The sequence below is a fragment of the Nicotiana tabacum genome, chromosome 19 (assembly GCF_000715075.1).
Source record: "Nicotiana tabacum cultivar K326 chromosome 19, ASM71507v2, whole genome shotgun sequence".
NCBI lineage: Eukaryota > Viridiplantae > Streptophyta > Magnoliopsida > Solanales > Solanaceae > Nicotiana > Nicotiana tabacum.
The window spans coordinates 6347465-6367953 of NC_134098.1; the positions used below are offsets into that span (position 1 = coordinate 6347465).

At 35.5% G+C, this 20489-nt stretch overlaps 2 protein-coding genes across 3 annotated transcripts in view; both read right to left on the minus strand.

Moving 5' to 3' along the window:
- Nucleotides 1-1989: 1989 nt before the first annotated feature.
- LOC107787179 (uncharacterized) lies at nucleotides 1990-7800 on the minus strand. Of its 2 annotated transcripts, none has more exons than XM_016608715.2 (3): nucleotides 7663-7800; nucleotides 2681-3341; nucleotides 1990-2408 (listed from the first exon to the last, which is right to left on the minus strand). In XM_016608715.2, the coding sequence occupies exons 2-3, from the start codon at nucleotides 3273-3275 to the stop codon at nucleotides 2266-2268; spliced, it is 738 nt and encodes a 245-aa protein (XP_016464201.1). In that variant the 5' UTR covers nucleotides 3276-3341; nucleotides 7663-7800; the 3' UTR covers nucleotides 1990-2265. The 2 variants fall into 2 exon arrangements, with proteins under 2 accessions (XP_016464201.1, XP_016464209.1); XM_016608723.2 differs by lacking the exon at nucleotides 7663-7800 and adding an exon at nucleotides 7587-7649.
- Nucleotides 7801-13630: 5830 nt separating this feature from the next.
- The window catches only part of LOC107787194 (rho GTPase-activating protein 7), a 28356-nt gene continuing 21497 nt past the window's right edge, over nucleotides 13631-20489 (minus strand). The window contains exons 16-22 of the mRNA XM_016608733.2: nucleotides 17674-17734; nucleotides 17515-17598; nucleotides 16739-16852; nucleotides 16488-16657; nucleotides 16048-16117; nucleotides 14926-15126; nucleotides 13631-14178 (exon numbers count right to left, since the gene is read on the minus strand). Of these exons, the coding sequence (XP_016464219.2) occupies nucleotides 13993-14178; nucleotides 14926-15126; nucleotides 16048-16117; nucleotides 16488-16657; nucleotides 16739-16852; nucleotides 17515-17598; nucleotides 17674-17734 (886 nt within the window). The 3' untranslated portion in view covers nucleotides 13631-13992. The remainder of the gene's footprint in view (nucleotides 14179-14925; nucleotides 15127-16047; nucleotides 16118-16487; nucleotides 16658-16738; nucleotides 16853-17514; nucleotides 17599-17673; nucleotides 17735-20489) is intronic.

Sequence of the window (20489 nt, forward strand, 5' to 3'; positions counted from 1 at the left end):
TAGGATTTCCCAATACAAATCGGAATATAGCCAGATGCCAATAAAAATATCAGACATCGGATGAGAAATAAAAATAATTACCATATGAAAATGAGAAAAATTAGGCCATTGTAGAGGAAAAGGGAATGGTGTGATAATGAGGGAGAATCTAGCTTTCCGGCAAAGAACGCGGCTGCATTTATGGTGTTTTACTCAAATTTTATAAAATTAAAGTTTGATACGTAAACATCATAAAATATATTTGAATGATCAAAAAATTCATAAGATAGTTACACAATAAATTTTTATAATGAGCATTAAAATTCAAGATTCCCTTTGGTGATAACCTAATCTTTTAGTAAGATAAAAAAAAAAAGCAAGACTACTGAAACACGATCTTATTCACTAATTTGAATTTTATTTACAGATATGATGGATCATTTGTCATTTAAATTTCTATAATTACACAACTTTTTTAGCTAAATTAGGAATGCTTTAGGAGATACGTTTTCATCCTTTAAGTTAGAATATTTTCTGGTTTAGTTAGTTGTTATAATAAGTATTAATAACTATTACCAACAAAGGTTGTGGCAGAGAGGTAACATCTTTAACCAGCGCAAATCCGGATTTAGTCGAGGCCCGGGCCCCAATATGGATACCGAATAACGAATATGAAACCAAAAAAAATAACTATTATGTATTCCATATAATACTTTAGGACATAATGGAATTTAATATAGTATTTTGGTTTCTAACACCTTTTAGGAACATTTTATATTTGATAATCGATTAGCTCTGCATCCATCCAAGGCAGATCCGCAAAGTATTGTAGATTCACTCGCACAATCATTTGCTGTTAGTTTTACACTTTTCATAAAAGTAACACTTAGAGTTTCTACTTATTGAGAAAATGTACCTTCTAAATGCGTAAGAAAGTGGTCTTTTTGTGAGAACATGAGGTTCTACCCACGTTGCCGCGGGTGTCAATGATTCGGTTCGGTCAATTATTTTATAAAATTTGTACCATACCAATTTTTCTGTTATTGGTTCCCCTATTGCTAGGGGTCTCGTGACGCAAGGTTGGTGGACAAGCTGCCTCCAATTATTTTTCTTGTGTCTTCACTTTTCTTTTTGCGCCAAATCGCATCCTTTCGATCAACTTTCATCCAAACACGTTCATACACATAAAAAAAATACGTAATGAGCATAAACAAATTATGCAATCTTCAGCAAATCACATAATACGTGGGACGTAAACTGATATCGGCGACTATCTTTCGTTTAGATTAGAATCAAATGAAGATTTTTTATTGACGCTTCTAGAATACTGATATCGGCGAATATCTTTCACAATTAAAATAATAAAGTATCTTTTGAAGATGTTATTTCTTATAAAGAGTGGATAAACCTAAATTTTCACTTCAGATGTATGAAATTATTTTGATATCTACTTAGTGGTAAAAAATTGAGATTATTACATTATAAGAATTTGTAAAAATACCTTAACCGTCAGTATATATTTCTTATAAAATATAATATAAGTCTTAGTGTGATTGAGTTACCAAGTATCTCTAGTAGTAGGAATTATCAGGTAACCGCGTGAATGATCAAGATTACAAAAATAAAAACAAAACAAAAAATATTAAATAAATTCAAGACCTCTTATTAAGGTTTAGCTTACATAATACGTGTGCGTTCTTTCCCCCTTCTTCTCCCCTTCGCTTTCCTAAGAATAAAATGTTTTCTTTTTAAATATGAAGGCATTCTGAAGCCTTTCACTTTACTTGGAGCTGTACCTTTTTAAAATTTAAAGTTCAGAATGAATACTAAATAAACAACACAACACATTAAACACTACAAAGTAAGAGTATCCATGTTGTCAATAAAATGAGATCATACTTGATATGTTATTGGTTTTCCCATATATTAATATTCATCTAGCAGTTGATTTCCTTTCAAATCATACACTAGTTCCAAACATCTTTTCTAACCATAATCTAGCTCCAAAAATTTATAACAAAAACATAGAAAATACTTTACATTTGATATACTGTAAATTGAGAATAATGTACAAGCACTGGAATAGCTAAACAACCAAGTACTGGAATAGTGAAACAACTAATTACATCATTATGCAGTTCAACAGTTATATTATCCCAGGCATTGATGAAATGGAATTTGCAGAAATGTCTTGTTCGGCAAGTGCAATCTTCAACTTTCAACATTCAGATCGCAGCTGCTTCAGCTTCCATGACTAATATAGGACCCCGCGATTTATTCACATAGCTACTTCTGCAACCATATGAAACGGTCTTTCAAGCATTTTGCAGGTTCCATGATACCGCTGAGCCATCCAAATCCGAAAGATAATTGATTCGCTTGCAAGCTAATGAGGCGTTGCCTGTAAGGCATCAATATGTTCCTGAGTCCTGCATTTAGAACAAACAACATTACCAAATCAGTTATCGACAGACGAGTATGGGAGCCCTGTGCACGAAGCATTCCGCATTTACGCAGGGTCCGGGGAAGGACCGCACCCCAAGTGGGTGTGATGTAGGCAGCCTACCTTGATGCAAGCATCAGTGGCTGATTCCACAGCTCGAACCCGTGACCTATAAGTCACACGGAGACAACTTTACCATTGCTCCAAGGCTCCCCTTCAAAAATATAGAATAAATCTACTATAGCAAATTCTTTGCACCTGAAATGCACATAGTCTTGTAAAGCAGAGCTGTATGAGGATTTCCTCGAGTACTCATGTGAGGCTTCTCCAAACACTCGAGGAATGCAAGGTCTGCCTTGAGAAGCTCAGCTTGGTCATGAGTATCATAGCCCATGTCATGACAATAGCAGCAAAAATCCAACCAATCAATCGGTCTTCTGTCCCAAACTAAAGACCCTCCGTCTTTCCCACTTGACCAGTTTGGTCCACAATAATGACCATATCGAGGGAAAAACTGTGAAAGGAAAGCTCTTGGACCTGTATGCCAAGGAACTTTCGAGACATATGGTCTAAAGCGTATGGTTGACGTCCGAGCTAGAGAGTCTACACTTTCACGAGATTGCCTGCGCCTTTTCAGCTTCTTGTTGACAGTTGTTGGCATCTGAATATTACCCTCAGATCCTTTGGCCCAAGGAACAAATGAAAACAGGGTCCATTTCCAAAACTTAGCATCAAACTGAGCCTTTTGTTTAGGTGCTTCCATTAGGGTACTAGTAGATACAACAGTTGAAGCCATATCCTTTGCAGATCGGGGTTTGAACAACAGGAAATTACTAAGAAATGAAAAATCCATTGCTAGATAGTGGAAGACGCTACCAATACACAACTTCAGCCACCAGAACTTGTATGATCGGAGTACCTATATCCATATGTAGTTGCATCAGATGCAGCAACAAGTTGCAATTTTCAAAAACAATGGACCTGGTTGCTAATTACCAGCTATAATACAAACTAGAAGAAAGGATCTTTCAACCAATTCATAGAAAAGGGGAGGTTGTTCCCGTCCATAGGGAAAAGAGACCTCGTTTTCTTCTTTCTTCCTTCTCTCTCTTTGGTTGGAGAGAGAAGAAAGTTATTATTGTCGTAATACATCATTTGCCCCCTTCTTGCAGACTAGTATAAAGAAGACATTTTGCCGTTGCATTGACTAAGGAAATTCGTAAAATCAAAAGCATAAGGTAACTACTAGTACAGTCCATTTCATTATAAACAATTTATCAGAATAATATGTGCATTCAAATCACACTATAATAGCACTTGCACACAGCACATATACAGTGTAATCCTCACTTTATGGGTCATGCTCGAGTCAGAGGATTTGGAGGGACCATACTTGTTTATATTCAAGTTGACCAGATAATTACATTATGGATTCAGCAATCCAAGCGAATCATTTCTTCATTAATACACAAGCAGTTAATCCTCAATTTTTCATTAATGATATTTTAGATGACTGATGCGTAGAATAGCAAACCTAAGGCATTTACCAACACAGCAACTAACTTCCAATAGCTGTTCATAATAAAAAGATTAGCTACTGAAAGCATAGTGCTTTTCCAGAAAAGAGTATGTTTAGAACTCATGCCTTCGTTTTTTTTTTAAAAAAAATTTAAGAATAAAACTGCAAAGAAATTGTACTAAAGATGCAAAAAAGGGGACGCCAACACTGTACATGAACTGTAAAAAAGAAGCACAGTGTAGTTGCTCGACTGCTTCAAGCTCCTTCAGACAACCAGCAAAGCTAAATTTTTCCGCAGGTTTTCATTCTTGACCCACCAAAGCAATTTAGTCAAATAAAGGGTTAATAAATTGGTGTACATTCATACAAGCTTCTGTAGAACTCAAGGAAACAGGGATAGAGTCTATAGAACAAATTCTTTTCAAGTAAGGTCGTTAGATTAATACAAGATTCTAGAAACATTCTTCTGTTCCTTTCCTTCCGATTTCCCCAAAATAAGCAAACAAGGATCATGCACCACATACCTATCCCCAAATTCCAGCATAGCAGTAGCTTCTTTACTTCATGCTTTCCTTTATTTTCTTTACACTTTTAAAATCTATTTCTTCTCAACCAAAATTATTTTATATTCTTTAGATTTTCACCATCGACAATAATTCCAAAACTAAAATGCATTCTAAATATAGCTTCTTGGCTCTTGCAGATACAATGGTACTGTCTAAATATCTTTAGAACAAGAGAGTGCACAAAATTGGGAGGTTGAAAGTGAGTCCAGGTACTACGTAATGCGTTGGCCGCCGGTTACCAGTCAAAGGGCAAAAAGGAGCCAAGGGGAGGGGGGCTCAGCATAAGTTGTGTAACTGCTTCACCTTATTAAAAAAAAAAAAAAGTGTAACCACCTCGGGAAGTGGACTAAAGATTTCCAGAAGATCGAGGTTTTGCTTAATTTGTCTTTTCTAGGTAACATATAGAGAAATGCTATACTTTATGAAAGTGCATTCTATATACGAGAGCATGGATCACGGATCTTGCACATTTTGAAGCACATCTTCCCGCAGAAAGGGATATATATCTTGCTACAAGCTGATGATGAATACTAACCCACTAGGTCATTCCATAATTCATCCCTATAGCATGAGTGACAAGGTGTATAGCAACGAATGAAGGAGTAAATCCATCAAGTTAAAGCTTGAAAGTAGCCACAAATTAATATTTTCATCAGACTTTTGGTGGACAATAGGCCTCTACATGATTTTTTTTATATGAGGCCCTTATACAATAAAAAAACTTCTGGTTGGAGATTTTCCAAAAGAAATGAATAAATTTTGTTGAAGGTATACCACATTTAATGACATGGAGAAGCTCCAAAGGTGCGTCTTTTCAAATCTTAGTAAGACTGTATCAAGTATCAACAGCTCTTCAGACGGCCAAAATAAGGGCAGCCCGGTGCACTAAGCTCCCGCTATGCGCGAGGTCCGGGGAAGGGCCGGACCACAAGAGTCTATTGTACGCAGTCTTACCCTACATTTCTACGAGAGGTTTCCACGGCTCGAACCCATGACCTCCCGGTCACATGGCAGCAACTTTATAGTTACGCCAAGGCTCCCCTTCTATTCAGACGGCCAAAATCCGTCAAGAAATTCCAAGTCTTGCACGGGCTTCTCTTCAACATTTCTCACTATTTACATTTAATGAAAAGGCAGAGAATGCTTGATGAAAAGACTCAACTACTTGCTTTTGCATGGTGAAGTTGATGCTTCAAAGTAGGGAATTATGTTCCCTTCATCTAGATGCACTTGATTATACCTAACTTGGTCAGATCCTTACTATTGCCATTCCATAGATGCGTTTTCAGCAACTTTAAGAAATACTATAGTTACTGCTGTAAAAATGAGGCCTTATTCATGGGAGACTTTACACTTCTTATGAACTTACTTTTGGTTAGACCCGACTGCTTTGGTTCAACGGCAAGGTAGTAGATGTTATAGGCATAGGTCGGGAGTTTGAATCCTGTTAGTGAACCAAGTATGATATTTAAGTCAAGAATGGTAGAGGGGTAAACCTATTAACCAAGTTTTGGGGCTGGAAACAACATACTTCCTTGTTATCTAAGGGAAAAGGCGGAACTTACTATTTTATGTCGGCTGCCTGACCTACTGTAACCCTCCTCTTTTATCCATGCTTTAAACTGACTCTACTTTGAGAAACTCAAGTAGACGTATGTTGGTTGTGTAAAAAATGATATGACAAAATACATAAATGTCTAAGTATCTTTCATATTCCATATTTTAAATAGATATCAATTAGTAGTACTATATAGATTAATGTATGATTCATGTCAGTAAAGATGCCTGAGCAGACCACTAGCAAGTTCATATAATAATCAAGACACGCATAGCTATCAAGGTTGGGGTGATCCTGCACAGTTGCAGATGTGGTAGTAAATTCGAAATAACCACCGAACAAAAGGGTGGTTCCTCCCTCTCTTAACCAGAACTCTCGAGTTTGAATCTAGGAATGAATCCATTCCTATTCGACAGGGAGCACTTTACCCCTATATTAGTTGGTTGCGGATACTAGATGCTAAAAAAGGACGCGAAGTACAAACAAAAATATCTTATTCCCTTGGTAAGTGAAAGAGGAACAAAACACACTACATAGAGTCATAGATCAAATATAGATACTTTTGAAGGGTTTCTCTGTCTTATTTTCTCCAGATTTTAATATTTCAGTAAAATGAATAAAACATCAAACATATAGCTTCCTTTTAACCTCCCCCCCCCCCAAAAAAAAAAACCAAACACACACACACACACAGGAAGCCCCTAGAGAAACCAAATGAGAGACACAACTTAGCTTAAAGATTTTCGTTACAGGAAAAATATAATTATTTATAGGATTTAAATTATATGCACTGACTGTGAAGATTATTTTACGCTGTCAATGAATTTTATCACAGGTTAGGTATCATTTTTACAGCATTACCAAATTAATGTTTATCAAAATATTTACCTTACAATTATCTAATAAGTGTCGGTCTTGTATTCTATAATTGTTATAATTCCTTCCCATTCCAGTGATATTAGTATCAGCCATGTATTCTATTATTGTTAGATTTCTATCACTATATGTTGTTCCTTTTACCTCATTTTCTTATTATTTTGTTTTCATTATTGTTTGTTGCTACTCCTTATTTTCATCTTTCCTTGGCGCAAGGGTCTATTGGAAACAAACTCTCTACATTCACGGTAGGGTAAGGCCTGCGTACACACTACACTCCCTAGAACCCACTTGTGGGACTATAATGGGTATGTTGTTGTATAATTACCTAATAAGTGGCTTGATTGCGCAAAATTTTCCGGACACTGCATAGAACTTGAACTCTTATCTCTGTGGGTCTCTATATTCTTCTAATTCCATTATCTAAAATTGACCAAAAAACAAGTTTCTTTTCCCATTTCTCTTCTTCTTCTTCTTCCCTCACACTACCCACCGCCTCACCATAAATCAAGAACCAGTAAAACCCACATGCTAAAAGAGAATACAAATTCAATAACATAATCACAATAGAAACATATAAGTTGAATATTATAAAAAAGACAGACCTTCCACTGAAAGTGAAGAGGTCAAACATAAAGCTAATACCTTTTACAGTTTAATACCCAAAACAAGAATGTTTTCTAAAGAAAACAAGAATCAGTCTAGTCAGAGGACAAAGTACCTGAGAATCTTCATTTATTAGCAGTTCAGCACAAAAATGGGTTCATCTGGTGTGTGTGTGTTGGGGGGTGGGGGTGGGGGTGGGGAGGGGGGGGGGGTCTTTTGGTGTCTGTCTTTGGTTAGAGATTATTGTTGATCTGCTTCTAATTATTTGTTTGGCTGTGGAAAAATGTGACGCTGAGATGGGATTTCGAAGGTTCTAGCTGCTTAACACGTGTGGTGGGTCCCACTAGTTTTTTAATTTTATTTTATATTATTATTATTATCTTGAATAACATAATTAATTTGAGTTCGCGGCACAATACACAAATAAACCAAAATTTACAAAAATTTTAAGGTTTAAAGCATTCAAAGAAGTTGAGCAGAAGTTTGTCAAAACTGGTTAAACTTTAAATAATATTTAAAATATAAATACTATGTTTTACATAAGAGTGCTTAAGACTGCTACCTAATGTCATTTTTATTTTCATTTTCGAAAAGATTTTCATTTCAAAAGCAGAAATTGTACCACGTCTCAAATAAATACTTAACACTTTTATTTGTTTTAAAAGGTTAAATAGTTTTTTCTTTGACTATTTTTATTCATTTTGAAAAACTGTATGAAAATTTAAGATTTGTGTATATGATTTTGAATATAAAATATTTTCTTAAAAATCTTTAAGTTGATGTCTAGAAGTCATATTTAAATTTAGATTAGTTGGCTATGTTACATAGTACTTGCTATTCATTTTTGAGGAAGAGAATTGTATTTATTCCAAACTTTAAAAGATATAGGTCAAATTTTGAGTCAAATTCCTATGTTGAAGCTAATTGTGAGTTATTTTAGTTTAACACTAGTCATAGGAATTGACTCAACCATCTCCAAAGTAAATAGGTTAATTAATGAGAACCAAGTTGGTCATAAGACAAGTTCTTTTACTTGTTTTACAGTCCGATACACTTTGTTAAGTTTTGCTTTAGTCTTTTTTTAGATAAAAATATAAATAAAAAATATGAATATTTATAATATTCGTTATTCGATCAATTTTATTACGTATCAAAGGACGAACTCGAGTTTATCTATTTTTTTGTCTAATTTATATTTTACCTGCCCATATTCAATACATATGTATGCCAACATTGCTCACAAAGGGAAAATAAAATTAGTATTTCAAAAAATTGAACAATTGACATATATACAACATGTTCATAGACTAAATGGTTTTGAATAGCTTCATGCATATTTAGGAGGACTTGTACAAATGGGATTAATACTAAATGCACATGGCAAACCTAAGTCAATCATTTTTACTTGTAAATAGCCTAGTGATAGGCAACCATTGTTATCTAATTTTAATCGAGAAATAACCATCTTCTTAATCATTAATCACTACTATCACTAGCTAGCCACCTAAAAATAATTTAATCATTCCTCTTCTTCTGCCATCATTTTTTATTATAAATTATTTATTTGAATTTTATTGTTCGTGCTCCATCTAATATGAGGAAGACTTTTTAAATCTTGGGGAAACTTTTATTCTACGAAATAAATTTTTAGTATAATAGATAAACAAAATCTAACTTAAGGAGTTTGAATCCCAATTTTGGGATGATTTAAAGTTAGAATTTATTTCGAGTTAGTGTTGTTAAAATAGATTTATATCTTAAGGAGTTTGAATCCTAATTTTGGGACGATTTGCTGGAAATTTGAGGTAGTTTGAATTGAAATTTGAGTCAAATTCAAAGTAGACGATAAACATTAAAAGAAGACGGTTTATGTATCACCCTGAGTATTTTTCGTCTATCTCCTATATATCTATCTATACCCATGTATACTTGTGTGTGATATATATGGATATATAGTGAAGTACATATGTCGCAAAAATACTTTTCTAATTCGATTTCAACTTCAAATTTTGACTCCAAACCTCCAAACCACCTCCAATCTTTCTCGAATTTTGTATGTTGTCTTGTTTATGTGTTTTCGACGCATTCGACTATACCTGTTGAACAAAAAATTCTTATGTATTTTGAATAATGTATATTATTAATAACTATTTATTGGCCAAAGTTGATTAAATGATACTTTGTAGCTAAGTGACCATATACGTTTTATTTTTTTGGTACATGTCTGTAAGACTCTCAAAAATAAATCTAATGCGTTGACCGGGAGTGAAAAGAAAGGAAAGAGTAATTTTTAGGGGTGATAGGAATTAGAGGTGTTTAACGGGCGGGCTGGGACGGGCTGTACATAAAAGAAATCAGCCTGTCTGTTTAACGTTTCGCGTTGTTAGCGGGCTGAATTAGTTGTACTTTTTTGGTTTTTTTTTGTCCGTCCAGGTTCGGGCTTAGCGAGTTGGATCGGGACGGGCTATTTTTTTTTTTTAAAGTAAATTTTATTTTTGTGTGTGTATATATAAAAGGTTAAAATTATAATTTATCAAATATTAGGGGTGTGGAGACTATTTTCTTAAGGGGTAGGCCGAAATAGCCATTTCTGCAAAAAAGGGTCTTGGCCAATAGTCATTTTTGAATTTGACCATTGGCAATGGTCCAGAAAATTTATAAAAAAAAAATTGTAACGGATACCGGGTTGAACGGGGTTGTAGCCCATTAAAAACCTATTAACGGGTTAGCGGATTCCGGTGCACTGGTATCAAAAACTGTTCATTTGAAACCCGTTCCCCGCCCAACCGGTCCTAGCCCGCCCCCAATGCTACAGTACCGGTTGCCCCGAGCTGAACCAAGTTGTAAATGGGTCAGTCCGACCTGATTACCATGTATAATTGGAATGAAGAAATATGAAGAAAAAGAATGAAATTGATAAAAAAAATCTGAATATTTAAGTTAAATATATTGTTATAAACATTGTTTGTTTTCGAATTATCTCCTTTCCATCCCAATGACTCGTTAGTTAAGGATTTATTTCATGAATAAAAGGGTCTTTATACAAATAATCGCCCAGATTCATTGTTTACGTTTTCCAGCAGGTATACATAAATTATACATTGATTATACACAATTATACATATATTAAATGACAAGAGTGGGTTGCTCTAGTGGTGAGCACTCTCGCTTTTAACTAAGAGGTTGTAAGTTCGAGTCACCCCAAGTGCAAAGTGGGGAGTTCTTGGATGGAGGGAGTCGTGTTTCAATCGGAAAAAGTCTCTCTTTGTTGTTACAACTATTTTTAGTTTAAGCAATTGGGTTGATCACTATTTAAGTTAATTCTTGATAAATAAATGCAGTCTTTTTTGGTCATACAACAAATTTCAAGAAAATACGACTCACATATCTCCGCCATCCTCTTTTGAACCAAAACAAAAACTTAACTTTTTGTTTATGACATTATCCTCTTCTTTCTCTCCCCCTCTTTTAATCCCTAAAATCTCAAGTAGAATAGTTATTGGTATTGTCAGAAGTAAAAAATCCTTATCCCTTTAAAACAATTTTTTGGCTAAACTAAAGAGATATTAGATCGAAGCCTGTTGAAGATTTGCTTTGTTGTAATTTTTTTAGTATAATAAGTTATTTAGTATTAGGATGAATCTACATTTTTGAATTTAAATTTCTGTTAGATTTTTTAGGTTTGTTGGGATATTTTAAGTTTTTTTGAATTCTTGTTATGAAGATTTTTCTGCATATTATATTCTTAAGTTGGTTATTTAAAACTCTCTATGTTTAACAAAAAAAATAGAAATCAATCAATACTTTAAATCTTCTTGATGCTCCATCATTTTAAAAAAATATTGGTATTAAGAGCTTCATTGGTCTTACGGGATTTGTGAGTTCTTCCAAAGAGCCATTATCAAATCATTTTTAACCAATATCAAATTTTAAACCCATTTTCAAATATGAAAAGCAACAGTCTCTCTTTGAATGACCCACAAACTTTCACTGGTAAAAACTATCAGATTTAGTCAGTGAAAATGAAATCATATGTTGTAGCCTATGATCTATGGAAAGTTGCAATGAAAGATAGATCATTACAACCACTCCATGCAAATTCTACCCTTGCTCGAATTAAAAACCATTCAGAAGAGAACCAAAACCCAAAACTGTGATTCAAAAATCAGCCGTAGATCCAAATTTTTCTAAAATTATTGAATGCGAGACAACAAAAGAAGCTTGGGAAAAGCTTTAAAAAGAGTACCAAGGAAGTGATCGAGTCACAAAAATGCAAGTTTTAAATTTGAAACAGAATTTTAAATCTCCTAGGATGCAAGAAGACGAAACTATCACTAGGTATTCTCATAGGATTTCTTATATTATTAATAGAATCAGGTTGTTTGGCGAGGATTTCAAAGATGATACAATAGTTGAAAAAATTTGTGACGGTTTCGGAGAGATTCGAGTCCAAAATTTCTTCTCTGGAAGAATTTAAAGATCTATCTACCATCTTTATTGCAGAATTAATAAGTACTCTTCAAACACAAGAATAAAGAAGAGCATTTAGACAAGAAATAGTTAATGAACGTGTTTTTTATGCGCAAAACAAAAAAGAAAAGATCAATTATCCTCTTTACAAATACTGTAAAACAGAAAACACGCCTAGAAATGTTTTGTTGGTGGAGATTAATGCAGTCTGTGGTATTTGCAAACAAACAAGTCATGTTACAAAAATGTGCAAGTTCAAATATGCTCAACACAATCCTCAAGCACAAACAGCAGAAGCAGTAATTGAGGAGGAACAATTATTTTAGAGCAACTGAAGTAATGGAGAAGTGTTGAAGATTTGATTCAGTTACTGTTACAATTTTTTAGCATATTAAGTTGCTTAGTTTTACGATAAATCTACTTTTTTGAATTTAAATTGCTATTAGATTTATTAGATTTTTGAGTTTTTTTTTTTTTGAATTCTTGTTATGCAACTTTTCTGCATATTATATTCTTAAGTTGACTATTTAAACCCTCAATGTTTAATAAGAAAGCAGAGACATTCTAATCAATACTTTAAATCTTCTTGCTGCTCCATTTTTAAAATTCGGAGAAATTCAAAAACAGTCAAATTTATAAGTGGTCATTCAAAAATAGCCACAGTTTCAAAAGTCATCGAAATTTAGCCACTTTTCATGTAAAGATAAATCTGAACGAAAACGCTGTTCAAAATTAGGAAAATACTCCAGCATAATATACTGGAACTCCAGTATATTATATTGGAGTTTGGAGTTCCAGTATATTATACTGGAGCCAACAAACTATACCGGCCCAGCATAATATGCTGGAAGTTCATACACAAGTGCACCGAACTCCAGTATATTATGCTGGACCGGTCTCTGTTGCAACAAAATAGTGACTTTTTTTCGTTGACTTGGTAAACGCTGACTATTTTTGAATTACTAGTCCGAAAACTGGCTAGACCGTGCTATTTTATCGCCAAAATTGGGCAACAAAGCCCTTATGTTGCAATATGTGAGACTCAGATTTTACTTAGTGATCCGAATACACTAACACCTATATACCTGATTAATAATACTTTTTATTATTGAAGAAAATAGAGAAAACTGCAACTAGTATTGAGAATCTCACTATCCTAAGTCGATCAAATAGTTGAAGCAAAGGAATATCAAAATAAGGTAACGTTTCTTTGTCTTGAAATGGGTTGTCGCTGAGATGAAATCACCTGAATTTTTTTGTCTTTGCTGGGAATTGAACCATTATCTTCCTAATTAGGGTTTCGCCTTTTTTTGCCTTTGCTGGGATTTGAACCATCATCTTCCTAATTAGGGTTTCTCAGGCGAAACGGTTTTGATGCTTGGGAAATTTCATGTATGAGCCATGAAATGGGTTTTAGCTCCTTATTTACAAGACAAACTAAAGCTAATATATAAAGTAGAATAATTCAGAGTCCATATTCTAGCCTATTAAATGAAAAATAACAAGAACATGTGAAAGAAATATTTTGAGTTTCAGTCCAAAATAACATGACATGCCTCAGAAAATTACAGTACCAAAGCCGTAAGAAAGATGAGCAGAGCATTCCTTCTTCAAGATACGAAACGAGCAGCCGAAAACGGCTGCATGATAGGAATAGCAGGTTTAATAGAGATGACATCACAATAGGATGAAGACATGATATTTTTTCCAACTGCAGCAGGGTCCCTTGTCAACCATACCACACATTAATAGATATTTATTACTTTACAGTATGAAGTTTCAGAATCAATGAGATCGCTAACAAGACCAAGAGGTATTGTCAATACAACCAAAAAGAAAGGAAAAAGGCGACAACGAAAATGATACCTCACAGAATATAGTATTTGAGATAACTACAGACTATGATACACAGCGGATATACAAATGGCAGGAGCTTTCGCAGCTTCCCTTTGGAAGCTTCATACACAATCGTCATTCAGTTCCATGGAGGAGATGAAGGTTTGTACATAGGTTGTTGATGAGATGTTGATCCATAGTTTAGGTCAAGGCTATGGAGTTGCTCCATCAGTTGAGAGCGTCTTTCCTTGAAGAAGTCAAGACGTGTCGTTAATTCAACCAACGTGGAAGATGCAGCCGAAGGATGTCGTGTATAATCCATCACCTGCTAAATTTATGGTCAAAAACCAAAACAAAATGGCGCTAGATTTCTAAATAGCCAATGTAGTAAGCTTGATCTAAGAAAAAGTGCTACTCCTCCCCGGTTTATATTTCTACTACCCTCATATGGCTAGATCAAAAAGTGATATGCAAACTAGGCAAAAGAAAATAGTGGCTTAAAATCTAGCTAAATTGGCACTCAAGAGTGTGACCTAATGGTCAATAAAGTGGGTGCAAACCATGGCGAGACCAGGGTTCAAATCCCAGGAGAGATAAAAATATGCTATCTGATTTTTCCCCATCTGCCTAAGCCCTTATGGGTAAAGTTACTCGGTACCTATACTGGTAAGAGGAAGAAGGTACCCAGTGGAATAGTCAATGCGCGCACAAACTAACACGGACCAGGAGCGGATAAAACATGAGGATACCAGGTAAATCTGAACTCAGTACTTTCGACGCGGAGTATAATTTTATGTGTAAAAATTCACTAAAATTGCAACAAATAGTAGATATGCACCCATAACATTAATGGGTTCAATGCTAAAACCTAAGGTTGAACCCATAGACCTTACATTGTGGATCCGCCTCTGACTCGAACACCACCATTATAAAAAAGATCTAGCAAAATTGTGATGTATTATTCTCTACACCAGCGGGGTCATCCACATGGACTTACGAGTCAGAGCCTTTCTATGCCCCCTTGTACCTGAATTTGTGGTGAGAATGAAAAGATGAAGTTTTCATTTGTTACCTCAGTGGCCTTTGAAGTCAAATGCAGGGGGGCAGAATCAACAGCACCGCATTCACCCACAGACAGACTGGTTGATGTTTCACTACTCTTAGAATCACTTAAGCTTGTCTCTCGGAGTTGTTTCCGAGAAGGCTGCCTAGTACCAGTGGTCGATGTCATTACTTGTCCTTTAATATTCCTCAAATCTGAACCCAGCAATTCCTGCATTGTTTCAGAAGGTTCACCATATAAAAGAATTCTATAAACTATAAGTATAGAAAATCTACAGAAAATTTTTCAACTCTCAACCTTCACATCAGAATCTGGAATAGTTTGCATTAATTTCTCTTTTAAAAGTAAAAGGAAATCTCGCGACTCCGAGCACCTTTACCAGAACTTGGACATGTTCGCAGCTAATTCTCATTTATGAGTAAAGAAATTTAGGCACGGTAAAAAAATCACAAGTTTTTGTCCCTAGAATTCAGTCTTAAACAACTTGAATTTCAACTCCTTGAACCTTTTCAGATTTCTGCAAACACTAAATGAAACAAGAATTTGAATCTAAGACAACTGTTTATAACATTTTTGATTGGGTGAACATGCCATCTAGATAAGAGCCTGAACACCAGAGAATACAACAACAACAACAACAACAACAACGACAACAACAAAACTCAGTGTAATTCCACCGGTGGAGTCTGGGGAGGGTAGTGTGTACGCAGACCTTACCCCTACCTCATGAAGGTAGAGAGGCTGAATACCAGAGAATATACCAGCTAATTATTTTTTCAGCTTTTACAATCAGATAATTTACCAGTCCATATTCTTTCAGGTTCGATATGATTGATAGACGAATTCGTTAATCTTGACATGAAATTCGCAAATTGAAAAGACAAAGAAGTTGATCCAACTAATAATAGTTAATATATACAGCAACAATTGGAAAGAGAGTAGATACATCTTCTACTAAGGAAATAGAAAGAACGCCAAAGTGGTAGGAACAAACACTTTTGATGAGTTGAAGAATGCAATTATCACGAAGATACAATTTGACAAGGATGTGTGCAAGGCCAGAAAAGTTCATAGAAAATGCATGATCATCTATATGCTTATATAAACCCAACATATACAGGATAAGATCACCTCATTTCTTTGTCTTCTTTCATGATTACAGAAAGCAAGTGTCGTGTCAAAATTTTGCTGGTAATATTTCCTGCAGATGAAAATACACTTGGTAAATATAGGGAAACTTTATCAGAGATATGTAAGTTCAAGTAACGGAAAGTCCATGCAATGCTCCATGTAGAATCACTTCTCTCATTCTCTTATGAAAGGGAACACAAAGTGCATCTGTGTACTCTTAACATGATTGCAGTCCAAAAAAATAAACGACAACATGCTAATAAAGATGGAACAGCCCATGATCAAAAAATGGAATTCCCTTCGTCAGTTATAAACAACAATAACATATTCAATTATTGCATTTTTTTTATAACTTCCTTACGTGTTGTGCGCCACTAAGAAGCACTTGAAATTGAAATATGGGCACAAGAAAAGTACAAAAAAACTGAATTGACACTCACAGCTGAGAAGTGTGGTTTGGCTCATTTTGATAACGATCACAAGCATCAGCTAACGGGCCATAATGATGCTGCCGTTGCTGATTAAGTTGATTATGCAACTCAGCAACCTTTTGCTTTAATCTAGCCACATCTGCTTCAGCAAGAGCTATCTCTTCAAGCTCAGCCCTAGTCTTCATAAAAGTAAAATACCTTTTAGAAATAGAGCAAATCGACGGGAAGGAAAATAATAGTTACCCAATCACCAATACAACCTTGGAATCCATAGGACGAGAACCTGACAACTGTCCTGAAGACATGCTCAAACCAACTTCCAGTGCAGCTCTTAGGTCTCTCTCAGCTTGTAACTGTTCTTGTAGTCTAGCCACCTTTGTAAATGTTACACGTGATTAAATATTTTCCATAAAAATAGTGAGCTTGTGAGTGCAAAAGCTTCAGCCTACAAAGTGCAGCCATATCATAAAAGAACACTAGGAATAATACTAGAGTAGCAAAACCTGCTATATTTTTTATTGTCACCAAAAGACGGTTTCTTGGATAAAGTAGAGAAGAAATGGGTGACTGGTAAGAGCATTAGTCAACAGAAACCAATCCACCACAAAACAAGGGAAAAGGACTAAAAAAGCATTTACAATATACTCCCTCAATCCCATTTTATGTGACACTTTCCGTTTTAGCCAGTCCCAAAAAGAATGACACTTTTCTATATTTAGTAACAACTTTAAAATGCCCATTATACCCTTAACGAGATGATTTACAGCCACACAAATATCTATGGCTTATTTTAGACCACAAATTTCAAAAGTCTTCCTTTCTTTCTTAAACTCCGTGCCCAATCGAACACCTTCACATAAATTGCGACGGAGGGAGTATATACTAAGGAAATGAAGTAAAAGGTTACTAAGAAGCATGCTTTGCAATTGAGTTGAGCAGATGCTAAATTATTAAAGAGAAACCAACAAAAGGAATTTTTTTTTTAGCTGAAGTGGACAACACTTGTGGTCTTATCACGGACTAATTACTCTCATACATCTTGTTCAAGGGCCAAGCGACGCTCGTGCAAAGCTTGCTTTCGTCTCTCCAGGCTTGCCTGCAGAATCGCGTTTCCTCTTGCCTAACACAGGTTAAAAATCAATGGTCTAAGCAAAGAAGATCATGAATGTAAAATAAAACAAACTGAGATCTATACCTCCTTCGCAATCCTATGGCGCAAGTCATTTTTCGCTATCTCAAGTCTCTGTATAGCAAGCCTGTTGACATGTCGTAAAAGGCCCATCTTAGAGATGATGTTGAAGGATAATGGGACGAAACGAGGGTTAAAGCTAATGTACTTTGGCCAAAACTTTCATTCATACAGACATCTCTAAAGTTTAAAGCCCACAGACAAGCTTTGAAACAGGAGATTTAGTGTGATTCTTTCAGTGCTGAATTACAAAAAATGCAAAACACAAATTCAAAAGGATACATGCAAAATATGTATATTTGGGAAAGTATTTCTTCAAATTTAGCAGGTATTGACATGAAACGGCATTGGCCCAGTTACACACTAATGCAGCACTTCTCAAATGGCAAGATACAAAAAAAGTAAATGATGCATATTTGCACAGATGCTAGAGATCGCATACCGTGAGCCCCCCCCCCCCCCCCCCAAAAAAAATCTTTTTGTTCCATTAGATGCTAGAGATCATAATTTTTTGATAAGCTACTAAATATCACAAAATAATCTTGGTTCTTCTATTATTCTGTTAAATACTTTGTTAGCTAAGTCTCTTGAATTCTGTTGTTATTTGTTGAACTAACTAGTATAAACTTGCCTTACTTCTGGGATTTTACTGGGTTGTTGTTGTTGTAACTAGTATAAGCTTTCAAAACACTACCATGTAAAGCAGCAGCAAAGGGGACGGCCCCACATACCCTAACGTGTGTCTCTAACTTGTTTCATCATAAGAAAGTAAAGCGAGTGAAAAGCTTCAAAAGCATATCATGGTATCCTGATGACATGATAGCAGATGTTCCTTCACTTAAGGATCCAAGTTTATCAAACTAAAAAATATGAGCTTTTGGAGCTTCGTGCAACTGCAGATGTCATCCAACACAATTATCAGTGTCATAAAATTGTATTTTGCAAACAAGCTGAGCATATTCAGCACCCAAATCACACTCAAGTACCCGACAAGCTTAGATCTATGCTTTTTATCAGCACTCAAATCACACACCCACCCCAATGGCTAAAGCATACGATTAGTGCTATCATTACCATTTCAAGTTATCCCTTTAGAATATCAAGTGAAGTCACCTATTTTACTAGATTAATCTCTTATATAAGGAACCCTTCTTCTAGTGTCAATAACCAAGTCTATAAGAAGTCTTTTTCTATTATTTTCAAATGGTACCACAATTGATCTACGGTAAGCCCATTCCTCGCATATAGAAGTCTGCACCAAAATTGATGTGTGAACCTTAAATTATAATATTATCCCACTTAGTTATGTAAGGGTTTCTAAAGGAGTAACGGCCAAAAAAATGGGTTTCTAAAGGGGTTATAAAGGTCATGATCTACACCTATCCACTGCCTTAAAGTTGTGTGTTAGATGTTAAGATTCTTTCTCATGGTATCAAAACCTCAATGATCTTGATAGACACTCAATTAACCCACCCATGGTGGACGGCCTTACCACCTCCTCAACCAATATTTTGTCCTCTCTTTTTTTCCCCTCTCGTACCCTCAAGGTAGGGGTAAGGTCTGCGTACACACTACCCTCTCCAGACCCACTTGTGGGATTATACTGGGTTTGTTGTTGTTGTTGTTGTCGTTTTTCCCTCTTGGCGTCTGTTGCCACTTCTTGGCAACCTTCCGCTTTGCTCATCTATCTCCTAGGGCTGGTGCCCCACTCTTCAGTCTCCTATGGCCAATGCCCGGCTCTTCTCTCTCCAACGGGCATGCCACATTCCTCTTTCTGGTGGTAGGCACAGCTCCTCTTTTCCTCCGGCAGCTGGGGCCGCTTATTTTTTTCTCCTTGCAACCGTTGCCGCCCCTATTTTATTTCAGTGGCTAGTTTCACTTCTCTTTTCTTTTCATGACTGGAACAGCTCATTTTTCTGACAATTGGCGCAACTAATCTTTCCCATGGCCGGCATTGCTCCTCTCTTTGGCAACCGTTTCTGCACCTCTCTTTCTAGGGGCTGACTCTGCTCTTCTTTGTGGTAACCATTCTAGTGGCTAAGTCCATCTTTTTTACCATCCTTTCAGCAACAGTTTGTTCGGCAGGATTTTGGTAGCAGCTTTCTCTGCTTTAAGAATAGGCAAATTCAAGTAGGTTTCCCACTTTGAATTAGGTGGATTTGTTGAGAGTATCAAGGGAATAATTTAATTATAGATAGAATTGACTAGATTAAGTGCTAAAAGGACCGGTCTGAAAGTGCAAGCTCTGATTTTAGCACTAGCATGGTTTGCTTCCGCCGTGTCATTAGCGTCAATGAGATCTTTCCATCATTTCTTAGGGATTTTAGCTATCACATCACTTCCAGATTATCCAAATGCTTACGCTAGATGGAATGCTCTTAGAGAGGGCTCTTAAATATCCATAGTTGGGATTGGTCGTTTCTTCATGGTTGTAACAATCACTTTATAATTAAATATAATTGACGCACATGCAATCGTAGTGTAAAGTTTAACTTGCATATTCTCAAGTTACTTAAAACCTGTTGCCTGCTGCTACTTCTGCATCTTCCTACGGAGAAAAGGCACTTATTGTTCTTTCTTACAGCTGTATGCTAAGGATTGAATAGCTAACTGTTCATATTCAAAGGGATTATTTTACATAGAATTTAGGGTAGAATATATTTTCTAATCTCCACTTTCTCTTCCGGGTTTTGTGAACCCATTCTATCCAGTTTTAGCAAATTTAATATCTTCCCTTCACTACTTTTATTTGAAGGAAGAAGGACTGGTCTAAATTCAGTTAAACTTCTATTAAAGGTAATATATATTGTTACTGTGAGAAC